At 39.8% G+C, this 13292-nt stretch overlaps 1 protein-coding gene across 1 annotated transcript; it reads left to right on the top strand.

The window, feature by feature from the left end:
• Positions 1–540: 540 nt before the first annotated feature.
• On the top strand, positions 541–9797 carry LOC145416701 (uncharacterized). The gene is made up of 4 exons (XM_080285637.1): positions 541–1986; positions 3104–3561; positions 4089–4335; positions 9744–9797. The coding sequence occupies exons 1-4, from the start codon at positions 541–543 to the stop codon at positions 9795–9797; spliced, it is 2205 nt and encodes a 734-aa protein (XP_080141763.1).
• Positions 9798–13292: the final 3495 nt, after the last annotated feature.

Here is a 13292-nt window from a genome sequence, read left to right as displayed (position 1 = left end):
CGGCAGTTTGTGATAAACTATTAGTAGCCAGTCACGTGGCCATATTTCTAGCCTGGCTCACAGCCGGACCGGGAGTCCTGGGGTCAGTTGGTACGAGGTTAAGGAGCTGAGCAGAGGGGCCCCGAGTTTAGGTCTGGCAGCTGTCCTGTGTGAAATTGTCTATACTGTATGTGGACTGATGTTATTCGGGTGGATGTTTGGAAGACAGTGCGGCCATGTTGTAAGTTTACTGCATTTTTTAAAGTTTCAAATTATGCTTAAGTTCATGAATAATTGTCCATTTTATTTCGCATATTTAGTATGGTCGGTCACATTGTATAGTGTGATATTATTATTTGATATCATACTAAGGTTCTTTGTAATTATATATATGACGTGTGTTTGCGATTATTGCTGGGAAGTGAATCTGAGTTCATTCTTTTGTTGTTTATTATTTATGAAGCTGTATTTACCAGGTTGAATCATTAAACGAATCCGACACCGCAGAACTGCAGTGTTCATTCAAACCTGAATAACAATACAATTCAACAACTCGCAACCATGGATGAGCTCAAGAAAAACCGGACAGCAGCCAAGAGAAGGTTCACTAGGAAGGTCAACATCTTCAAGGAAGCCCACGGAAAGAAGTTATCATGTGAAGTGCTTCAACGAATGTATGAGGAGGTTAGTACGTGCTTCAAAGTGGTGGATGAAAGGAATGAGGAAATGATCGCTCTTTTAAAGGAATCTGAACCTTATGATGAGTATGAACAATACATAACTGAACTTGAAAATATAAAACATGAAGTTTATAATATTTTGATAACTGAGACTGGGAAGGTGAAACAGAAACCATCACTTGCCATAAAGAAACTGGAGCCTCCTAAATTTCGTGGTTCTGTCAGAGCATTTCCTACTTTTGTTAAGGATTATGAAAGGTTAGTTGTGTCTCAGCAAGGAATGGACCCGTACGTGCTGAGGAATTCCTTGGAAGGTGAACCTAGGAAATTAGTGGAAGATTTAGACGATTATAACCGAATGTGGGCTCGTCTGAAAGAGACTTATGGTGATCCAGCTAAAATGATAGATTCTATTTTAGGAGATATCAGAGCAACTAAACCAGTGGTTGAAGGTGACAATAAAAGGCTTATTAACATGATTAATACTGTAGAGAAAGTGTGGTTGGATATTGATAATTTGGGTCAGTTACAGGAACTTGAAAACACTACTGTAATTACTCAAGTGGAGAGATTGTTGCCACCTACTTTGAAAAGAGAATGGGCAATAAAGGTACAGTCTATCGGTACTGACAGGTTTAAAAGCTTAGTAACATTCTTGACTGAACAGCGCAAAGTTATAGAGTATTTGCAAGATGAGTCAAGGATTGCAAGTGCTAGGGCGACAGTTCATGTGTGTGAAGAAGAGACTTCCAAGGACTCTGAACTTGCAGAGGCGATTAAGCAGTTAGCTACAGGTCAGGAAAAATTTCAAAATCAAATGTTCAAATGTTTATCTAACTTATCCTTTGCTAGTAATAAGTTTCAGGGAATGCCAAGCAGAAATGGGTCAAATTTTGGACCAAAGGGAAATACCAAGAGATGTTGTGTGCATGAGTCTGATACTCATGATCTAAAAGATTGTGCAACCTTTAAACAGTGGCCTAAGGAGACAAAATTTGAATTTCTGAAATCTAAGGGTATATGTTATATGTGCTTGAAGGAAGGACATTTAGCAAGGAATTGCAGTCAAGGATATTCATGTAGAGTTCTGGTAGATGGGGAACGCTGTGGAAAATATCATCATTCTGCCCTTCATCCCATATTCATTAGCCATGGAAGTACTACTGTGGAAGCATCAAGTAGCCATGTGACAAGAGATGGAGTAATGCTCATGACGGGTTATGTGAACAGTGCTAATCAGGTAATACCCACCCTTTATGATCCAGGAAGTAATTTAAGTTTAATCACCAATAGGATGGCACGGAAACTGGGTCTTGTTGGGACTCCTGTGAGTTTAACTTTAACCAAGGTTGGTGCGCAAACAGAACAGGTAGAAAGTTACGTGTATAAAGTCTTGTTGAAAGATAAATTTGGGAGGGAAAAAATAATTGATGCCTGTGGTATAACTGAAATCACTGGTGTGTCAAGTGAGATAGACGTGACTCCATTTGCACATATGTTTGGGTTACAGGAATGGCAGTTAAAGAGACCCAGCGGACGTATTGAGTTATTGATTGGATCAGATTACTGTGCTCTTTTACCTCAAGTTGTAAAAACAGTGCACAGTGTTCAACTGTTGGCTAATGACTTTGGATTTTGCCTTAGAGGAAGTATAGATGGAGAAAGAAAGCAAAGCGTTAGCTTTAATGTTCAGGTGAATCATGTTGCATGTTCTAAGCCTGAAGAGTGGCTTCTTACATCTCGGCTAAACCCTTGTCAAGTAATTGAAGAATACTTTTTGACTGAAAGCTTAGGAACTTTGTGTACCCCAAGATGTGGGGGATGCAAGTGTGGAGGTTGTTCCATTAAAGGAAATTTAACTATAAAGGAAGAAAGGGAACTTAGACTTATTGAAGATGGATTGCACTATGATAGGGGAAATAAATGTTGGATTTCAGAATACCCTTGGATCTGTGACCCTTCTAAGTTACCTAATAACTTCCCCATGGCTTTGGCTCGATTAAGAGCTACAGAGAAAAGATTAAAAATGATGGGAATGAAGTACTGTTTAAAGTATCAGGAACAAATTAATGACATGGTATCTAGAGGAGTTGCGCAGAAGTTGACCCAACAAGAATTGGAGAGTTATGAGGGGCCCTACTTTTTACTTGCCACACCATGAACTCCATAAGCCAGAATCTCAGTCAACACCTCTAAGGATTGTGTTTAATTCAGCTGCATCATTCCAAGGAATGGCTCTAAATGATTTTCTTGCTAAAGGGCCTGATGTTCTAAATAATTTGTTGGGGATTCTTTTGCGTTTCAGACAAAATAGGATTGGCGTAGTTGGCGATATCAAGAAAATGTACAACAGTGTTAAAATATCAGAGTTTGATATGCATACTCATAGATTTCTATGGAGAGATTTAGATGCAGAGAAAGTTCCTGATCATTATATACTGAAGACTGTGACATTTGGAGATAAACCAGGGGTGGCAATAGCTATGGTGGCATTGAGGAAGACTGCTCAAATGAATGAGGAATATCCTTTGGCTATAAAGACTATTATTGAAGATTCTTATGTGGATGATGTGTTAGGAAGCTTTGATAGTTCCGAAATAGCTGTTGAAAGGATGGGACAAGTGGAAGAAGTGTTGGAAGCAGGAGGATTTGTAATGAAACAGTGGATCATGTCTGGAGATGATGGATGCATCAGTGAGAAAGTTTTGGATACAAATCATGAAAAGGTTTTAGGTCTAGATTGGAAACCTAAGGAGGATATCTTTTTGTTCAAAGCCAAACTCAATTTTTCAAGGAAAACTCGTCAAGGAAGGTCTGAACCAGATGTTTTGTTAGGTGATCTAGAAAGGCGTTTGCCAAGCCAGTTGACGAAGCGCATGATTCTTAGTCAGATTGCAACCTTGTATGATCCTCTTGGATTTATTACTCCATTTACCCTTAAAGCTAAGCTATTGATGCGAGATGTAGTTACAGACAGTGAGGGGATCGACCAAGAGGGTGGGATGAACCAATTAATGAAATTTTGTTTGAAAAGGCAAAATCACTGTTTGAGATGATGTTCCTGTTAGAAGAGTTGGAATTTCCCAGATGTATAAAACCGATACCCACCGTAGGCCACCCAGAATTGGTTGTTTTCTCTGATGGTAGTAAGAAAGCATATGGGGCCGCTGCATACGTCAGATGGGAATTGTCTGATGGTTCAGTTAGATCATATCTATTGTGCTCCAAAAACAGAATTGCACCAACAAGACAGATCAGTATACCGAGATTAGAATTATGTGGTGCTGTTGTAGCTAGTCGTTTGAGATCTACAATTGAAAGGGAAATGCAGTTTAAGTTCCAAAGAGTTATTCATATCACAGACTCCTCTATAGTACGAGCTCAGATTCAAAAGGAATCCTTTAGATTTAATCCTTTTGTTGCAAATAGGGTGGCTGAAATCCAATCTAGGACAAAACCAACAGAATGGTATTGGGTGCCATCTGAAAATAATGCAGCAGACCTGACAACAAGGGAGTGTACCCCATCAGAATTAGGACCAGATTCTGTGTGGCAAAGAGGCCCAGAATTTCTCTACTTAGATCATGATCAATGGCCGGTGAAGCAGAGTTTTGAGGGAGATGTACCTGATACTGTGTTTGTGAAAGCAACTACCCATGCATGTGAGGCTAAGGAGGTAAAGACAGTGATAGATATTGGTAGGTTTAGCAGCTACAAGAAACTGCTTTCAGTCACAGCTCGGGTAATGCAAGTTGTCAAGGCAAAGTCATTGAAAGGATTGTGTGAAGAGCCTACCGCAGAATGCCTACAAGCAGCAGAGAATTACTGGATCAGACAAGTTCAAGTCTCAATCCATCCAGATTGGAGGACTAGGTTCAAACGACTGGGGCCCACGCTAAATGATCAGAAAGTAGTAGTGGTAGGAACCAGAATATCGAAGTGGATGAAAGCTAATTGGAACCGTGATGAATTCATTCTTTTAACATCAGACCACCCATTCACAAAACTATACATTAGTCAGATACATCAGGAAAATCATGATGGTGTAGAGGCTTGTCTTGCTAAATTGCAGTTAAAATTTTGGGTGCCTGGTGCTAGAAGAGTTATTAAAAATGTGAAACGGCACTGTACCACCTGTCGTATGATTGACAAGAAAGTGACCTCTCAATGCATGGGCGAATTACCAAAAGAGAGACTTTAACCTTCACCACCATTTTTCAATGTATCACTTGATCTTTTTGGACCTTATTCTGTTTGTGATACTGTAAAACGAAGGGTGAAAAGGAAGGTATATGGAGTCATATTTAATTGTATGGCTACCAGAGCTGTGTATATAGATGTTGCAGAAGGCTATGATACTGGCAGCTTTCTTAAGGTATTTAAAAGATTCACATCTATTAGAGGTTTTCCAAGAAAGGTGTTCTCAGATAATGGTGCTCAGTTGGTGTCAGCAAACAAGGAGTTGAGAGACATGGTTTCTAAGTGGAATCTTAAGGAATTAACTGAATTTGGAAGATTTGAGGGTCTTTCTTGGGAGTTTAATAAGTCAGCAGATGCACCGTGGCAGAACGGATGCAGTGAGGCCTTGATTAGGTTGGTTAAGAGATCCCTGTGTAGAATTGTTGGGGACTGTGTCTTGTCATATGGCGAGTTACAAACAGTAATGTTTGAGGTAGCTAACCTTCTCAATGAAAGACCGATTGGATGTAACAAAGTATCTGACCTCGAAGATGTTTCTGTTGTTCGTCCTAATGATCTTCTTTTGGGTCGTTCTACAGTCACAGTGCCAAGTGGGATGTGGGATGAAAGTAGCAATTTTAGTAAGAGGCATGCATTCATGAACAGAATTATTGATTCATTCTGGAAGAAATGGATGCGAAACTATTTCCCTAGTCTGCTTATTAGGCAGAAATGGCATGTAGATGTACGGAATGTCCAGACTGGAGATATAGTCTTGGTAAAGGATTCTAATGTATTGAAAGGGGAATGGAAAATGGCACAGGTCGTAAAGTGCTCTCAGAAGTAAAGATGGAAAGGTCAGGGATGTGTTGCTCCGGTATAAAATTAATAAGCCAGGAGGCAAATATTCAGGCCAACGGGATGTAAATGTAACCAGATCAGTTCATAGCTTAGTTGTACTTCTTCCGGTGGAGGAGCAGTAATCAAGATAGCTTAAATGTCAGGCGGGGAGTGTATCGTGATTATCAGAAATCACGATATTTTTGTATTACTATTCTATGGTGATTATTTAGATGCATATTTGTCTATCACAATTGTGGATGTATATGTGTAGGATTATTTGTGTAAATACTGTATATACTGTATATTGTATGTATTAAGATTTCACTGATTGTTTATTTGAATAACGAGGAGTATGTTGATACCCTTGGGTGATTTGGTACTGTTAGTGATATAAGCTTAAGTTACATTTATGTATAATCATAGTGTACTGTTAATATTAGTTAATATTGGAATGTCTTGAAAATGTTGTATTTGCGAGGTTCAATGTTTTAACTGATACTTGTTTATGAATGGTTAAATTTAAGCTGTACGGTTAACGTGTGAAACAAGCCGAATGGCGGCAGTTTGTGATAAACTATTAGTAGCCAGTCACGTGGCCATATTTCTAGCCTGGCTCACAGCCGGACCGGGAGTCCTGGGGTCAGTTGGTACGAGGTTAAGGAGCTGAGCAGAGGGGCCCCGAGTTTAGGTCTGGCAGCTGTCCTGTGTGAAATTGTCTATACTGTATGTGGACTGATGTTATTCGGGTGGATGTTTGGAAGACAGTGCGGCCATGTTGTAAGTTTACTGCATTTTTTAAAGTTTCAAATTATGCTTAAGTTCATGAATAATTGTCCATTTTATTTCGCATATTTAGTATGGTCGGTCACATTGTTTAGTGTGATATTATTTGATATCATACTAAGGTTCTTTGTAATTATATATATGACGTGTGTTTGCGATTATTGCTGGGAAGTGAATCTGAGTTCATTCTTTTGTTGTTTATTATTTATGAAGCTGTATTTACCAGGTTGAATCATTAAACGGATCCGACACCGCAGAACTGCAGTGTTCATTCAAACCTGAATAACAATACACTTTCCATTTGCACTTACTCCTTGTCTGGTTATACTCACAATTAATCGTTTCAATCTTCCTGTACCTGGAACACTTCCACGAAGTTCTGGTCGAAATAAGATAAGAAGCTATTTAAAGTAAACTTGCCATGGTACCGTTAACGTACTGTTCTAAAAAAAAAAAAAGTCAATCGTGTGGCTAACCTTCGTTTCTACCAAGTATGGCCTAAACCAGTTCAAAAAAGTCTTAGGTAATCTGTTGACACACACACACACACACACACACACGGCCCTGTAACGCTGAAATCGGCCAGTTAACCTCACTATCGAACCCACTGATATTCCCGCACTCTCAGGCCTTTCAACAAATTTAATGAAAGTCGGAAAATTAACTTTGGTCCATGACATTAACTTTGACATATTGGTCTCATACGCAGTTATTTAACCCCTCGGCTGGCCTCCAATATTTTCATCAAGTTTAGGTAAAATCGTATAGAACTGCGAGTTGTATTGTTCACACACACACACACACACACACACACACACACACACACACAGAATATGTTTTAAGTGAAACCACAAATATGCATCGAGACAGCGGAAGATAGTCGTGATTTGTGAGAGAGAGAGAGAGAGAGAGAGAGAGAGAGAGAGAGAGAGAGAGAGAGAGAGAGAGCCGGGATGGGAGTGCTGTGATAAAGTGGCCCCCCATAATGGCGGTGGTACCTGTGGCTGCCACTTGGGGGCCACTTTGTTATATGGGAGTGGAAGCGAGGGGACTGGGGACCATGATGGAGTGGGAAGGGGGGAAGAAACGAAGAGGAAGTAATAAGGAATCTGTTTAATAAATTTTCACCTGACAAAGAACCTTTACCCCTATCAGCTCAATTCACTGCCAGGTAGTCAGATTGGATAATATACTCGCTAGTAACCAGGAAGATCCTTTGTTACTAGTTACTGCATGCAGCGACGATTTACTATTCTAGCTGTGAAAGGGGTTGAATGAATACTTGTTTTAAAGTATTCTCTTTATTTATATTCACTTACTTATTGATTCTTTATTTATTTAAACATTATTGAGAAGTAGGATGGTACCATTTTTGTCACCTCTCGCTGTAATCTTATTCGAGATTCAGCCTGTGTCTGTGAGTGTGTGTGTGTGTGTGTGTGTGTGTGTGTGTGTGTGTGTGTGTGTGTGTGTGTGTGTGTGTGTGTGTGTGTGTATGTGTGTGTGTGAGAGAGAGAGAGAGAGAGAGAGAGAGACGGGATGGGAGTGCTGTGATAGAGTGGTCCCCCATAAAGGCGGTGGTACCTGTGGCTGCCACTTGAGGGCCACTTTGTCATGTGGGGGTGGAAGCGAGGGGACTGGGGGCCATGATGGAGTGGAGAGTGTGGAGAGGGGGGATGAAGAGGAAAAAATAAGGAGTTCTGATTTATTAATTTTCATCTGACAAAGATCCCTAACCCTTGTCAGGTCAGTTCACTGCCATGGTGTCAGATTGCATTATTAATTCACTAACAACCAAGAAGACTCATTGCTACTCGTAGCTGCATGCAGCGACGACGTAATATTCTAGCTATGAGAGAGGTCAAATGAATCCTTGTAATAAATATTTTTTTATTTATTTTCACTTATTTATTCATATTGTATTTATTTAAACAATCCCGGGAAGCAGGATGGCATCATTTTCTATACCTCTCGCTATTATTTTAGACAAGATTCCGCCTGCGCTCGCGCACGTTGTGTGTGTGTGTGTGTGTGTGTGTGTGTGTGTGTGTGTGTGTGTGTGTGTGTGTGTGTGTGTGTGTGTGTGTGTGTGTGTGTGTGTGTGTGTGTGTGTGTGTGTGTGTGAGAGCCTTAATTCTTCTTAGGCCCTTTTATGGATTTGAATGAATCATTCCAAGTGTGTTCGTCTGGTTTCTCCGTAGGTCTTCCACTATTTACAAATATCCAACCATTAATTGTAGGCCGTTCAGTCCTCCTCGTCAAAATACAGTTTCTCAGAATTAGTGAACTAAGTGCAGATACGGATTTGGTATCTAAATACATGTTGTACAATGGACTTTCATCCGTAATGCAATATTTGGGAAGCGTTACCCCCAATTATCCTTGGGAAAATCAGCCCCCTCCTAAAAATAAAAGCGATGGAAAACAGAGGAAGGTGATCTCTTGGATTTCAACAAAACTTCCCAGGTAGTTCGTCTGGTCTCATGATAATTCCTTGAACTATATAAATAAAATCTTCCACCATAATTTTTATGCAGGGTCAGCCCCTCTCCAAAATTTTAAAAGATGTAAAATATGGAAAGAAGGGCAGAGATCGCTTTGATATGTAAATATTGTCAAAGGAGCTCCCATCGCAAACTACAATTATCACTTGAAGACAGTGCAAAGTGGTAATGGCATGAACAACGAGCATGGTCCCCGTCCCACATCCTGGTAACATACTAATCATCACAGCGTGGATGAAACTCGATGCACCTCTTATACCCCCTCAACCATATTTCATCCACATTTGCCACGACTGTGATCATGTGGCCTTTACATTGACGCAGATACACTAGCATCTTTAACCACGCAGTAATATTACTCTGTGATCTTTTAAAATTGACTGGCCTATCGAACGACTGGATATGCAGTTGTTCATATTTTCTAGGAATGCAAAGGAAAAAACTGCACATCCAATGTAATTATTTATATAATTTTTTATCTACTTTTTTTTGTTCTTAAGTACCGAGTAAATCACAGACTTGCATGATTAAGTTCCTTCTCCATTTCCACGTATACAGTGAATTCGCTAATATCTACCGATTTACAGCACGAATAAGTGAAAAGAGATGGTATATATATATATATATATATATATATATATATATATATATATATATATATATATATATATATATATATATATATATATATATATCTGGTTTATAGTAAGACCTCCATGTATAAAGTAGCTAAAGACACTCTAGTTACTATTGTTTTTGTTTTTGTGTTCCCCAGGCTCAAATGAGTGTGAACCTGATGAACTTTACTGTACATGGCCTTTGGAATTAATGTTACCTGCCCATACAGATTACGATAATGAGGAATATAGTATTAAGTTTCAGTCTCTCCTGTGAAGTTTCCATGGGATTTTTTTTCTTTTTGCTTTTTTTGTTTTTGTTTTTTTAGTGAATGGTAGGCCTTCTCGCTTTTTTCCAGCCGGCTCCCGCTGGTTAACTTGGTGGGCAGGGAGGAACCATCTTTCTCTCCCATTATTATTTTAAGCCCACACACAGAATCAGTTATAGTCATAATATTCTGTCCAATAAACGTATCTGACTGGACCACTCGATCTGTTGCTGCTTGCTTTCCTTTTTACTCGTTCGCACACTTCAGCCAGACCCTCCCATATATCTTTCGGTGAAATTATGGTAAAGATTTTTCTGTGCTGTAAAAGAGCAGTCCACAAGCTTTCCGCCCGGTACGAGAAAGTGTTTGTGCTTTGAGGGGAGGCATTACCATGAGGCCTGAGTGGATTGCACGGCGCGAACGTGTGTGTGTGTGTGTGTGCAGGTTCGTATTATCCCTAATGTAAGTGATTTTTTACCATCTTTCTAGGTGATTTATTATGTACGTTACTCTTTAACTCGTTCGTTCCGACAACATTCTTCATTGTTGCTGCCATTAGATGATTTTATTCGTGCTCGGAGGACTTTAGGAATTGGAGAGATCATATATACCCTACATTAAACACTTCGTATAATAGGTTTCTCCTTGGTCAAATAATTTGTCTGTAGTTAACAACGGGGTAGAGAATGCAGTACTGGATTAAAGGAATTTACTCTGTCATGATCGGAACAACTGAAATATGCCTTTCCAAATAACGGAGGGCGATTGTATCCAGTTATGAGTGAATTGCGGCAGCCTCAGAGTGATATTATTCTCTTGCGTTCTATTGACGTTAAAAATATATACCATACCAGAAGGCACTCAGAACGCCCATTCCTCTGCCAACGCCAATATGATGAATTGCTTACTATTATAATTTCTCTTTCTACCAAACGAAATTTTACGGTCTCATATTGTCAGTTACATCCATGGTCTTAATCTGCCCTGTTACAGAGTCTCAGAGACCACATTCCTCCTCCAACGCCAGTAAAATTTATCATTGTTTCCAAAGCTCTGATCTAAGTCTCTCTCAAAATGTAAGGAACTTTTCCTTGACCAACTAATCACTAATCCACCAAATTTCATCACAACCTAATAACAGTTGATTGAAATATTATGTACAGAAACAAACATACTCGCGTGAATACTTATTCTCCGTCTAACTTGACTGGCAGAGGTAATGAAGGCATATCAAGGAGTACAGTGCTAAATTAATTGTAAAGGTAAAAGTACTGTAAGACTTCCTAGGACTTTGATCAGCGAGAAGCGGCAGCTGGGACAGAAGAAAAGAAAATGAACATACTCCCACTTTGTCTAAAATTTCAATCAAAGCAGAATTAGTTATTGCAGGTAGTCCGTGGGAAATAAGTAAAGAGTACCATCTTCACTATGAACATTCTCCCCTAAGCAAAAATAAGTTTGTTAAATGGCATCAACAATGGTAACCCTTTCAGCACGATGACTTCTTGATGTTAAATTTTTGCTGCTGCAGAACAATTCCATTCACTGTAGTATTTCTTGTAGTGACTGGGACGATAACACTCACCATTAACCTCTTTAGTAAGTTACGGTATTTATCTATTCTTTCTACTGCCAAACGATATTATTGACCATAGAAGAAACACCTTCTCGTTCAGGGATCAAAATTACAAACTTCCTATCTGTCAGTCTTTAACTGTGAGTTGTAAGACTGGACTGACACCAGATTATGATGCTAGCTATAAAGAAGTGCTATGGAAAGGATGTGGAGCGGCAGCAATGTCTGTTTCTACACAGAGCTCTGTGAATTAAGCTGAAAGGGACAAAAATCTGGGCCAAGTTACAATAATGTAGATGTGCAGTTTCCTCCAGCGCATTTAGAGAAAACATACAAACTGCATACCCAGTTGTGCGATACATATGCCGATTTCGTTGAAATCCGTGAGCTCACTTTTCCCTATTGCTGATCGTTTTTATTTTTCTGTGGAGGTTGATCCTTCAAGAATCGGTGGGGAGATCACTCTCCCCAAATATTCCACTAGGATGAGAGTCGGTTGCACAACATGTACTAAGGTATGAAAGCTATATCTGCCCTACTTCCATTCTTGCTAAGATTCTTTTTTTTTCTTTTTTACGAAAGGTCTGACATCCTTAAAAATCATGGATGGAAATAGTGTATATGTTAGAATGCAGCTGGAGTAACCAGATGGCCTCACCTGGGAGGATTCATACTAATATTCCTAAATTTCTGATCCTGTTAATATTAAGGAGGGAATTGACCCCTCCCCCCAAGAATAAATGGGGAATCACGTTACCCAAATCTTGCATTAAGAATAAGAGTCCGTCTCACAAAATATACTAAGATCTCAAAACCTTATTCCCTTGTTTTGTATCGTTTTAAAGTTTTGCTGACCCCCCACAAAATAATGGTGAAAAATTTTATATGATGAAAGACATTATTAAGAAACCAGATGATCTGACCCAAGGAATTTTATTGAAACCCTTGTGCTCACTTATCACGATTTCAAATCATTTCTATTACCTGATAAATTACCAATATACCGGGAATCAAACCCGGGACTCTCAAGTGAGAACCAGGCAGCACACCACTACACCACGACCAGATAAAAGATGACTTACGTTGTCACAATCATGTAAGCAATGTCCCTCCGCCCCCACTGTGGGCATCAAGAGGATGAGTTAACTCCTTGGCACTCGGGCAAGTAGGTGCTCTTAATCTATCCCAAGCACTTACGGCAAGTCAGAATGAAGAGAAAACCTGTACTTTACACAGGAAAAATCATCTAATAAATTACCAATATGCAGGGATTCGAACCTAGGACTCTAAGGTGATAGCCAGGCAGCATACCACCACACCACGACCAAACAGAATATTATGGGCGTTGTCACAATCTTGTAACCAACGTCCCTCCTCCCCCACTGTGGGCATCAAGAGGATGAGTTAACCCCCTGGCACTCGGGCAAGTAGATGCTTTTAATCTATCCCAAGCACTTACGGCATATTGGCAATTTATCAGATGATTTTTCCTGTGTACAGTACAGGTTTCCCTCTTCATTCAGACTCGCCGTAAGTGCTTGGGATAGATTAAAAGCATCTACTTGCCCGAGTGCCAAGGGGTTAACTCATCCTCTTGATGCCCACAGTGGGGGGCGGAGGGACGTTGGTTACAAGATTGTGACAACATCTACCGTCTTTTACCTTATCGTGATGTAGTGGTATGCTGCTTGGATCTCTTCTGAGAGTCCCGGGTTCAATTCCCGGCATATTGGTAATTTATCAGATGAATTTTCCCGTGTACAGTACAGATTTCTCTCTTCATTTCTATTACTTTTTTTTTTTTTGGAGAGGGGGGGGGTGATCCCCATGAATCATTGGGATGGAGGGTGGCGGCCTTGTGC

Source organism: Coenobita brevimanus, chromosome 107, assembly GCF_032717465.1.
Source record: "Coenobita brevimanus isolate Jiangsu-jjx chromosome 107, ASM3271746v2, whole genome shotgun sequence".
NCBI lineage: Eukaryota > Metazoa > Arthropoda > Malacostraca > Decapoda > Coenobitidae > Coenobita > Coenobita brevimanus.
Note: the sequence above shows the minus strand (reverse complement) of the source record. Positions and strands in the feature narration are given on the sequence as shown.

What these genes read in the sequence shown, in the direction of transcription:
- LOC145416701 (XM_080285637.1), top strand. Translation starts at nt 541, where the DNA reads ATGGATGAGCTCAAGAAAAACCGGACAGCAGCCAAGAGAAGGTTCACT. An exon ending in TGGGTCTTGTTGGGACTCCT is followed by an intron (nt 1,987 to 3,103) that starts GTGAGTTTAACT and finishes TATATACTGAAG; the next exon opens with ACTGTGACATTTGGAGATAA. An exon ending in ATGCATGTGAGGCTAAGGAG is followed by an intron (nt 4,336 to 9,743) that starts GTAAAGACAGTG and finishes TGTGTTCCCCAG; the next exon opens with GCTCAAATGAGTGTGAACCT.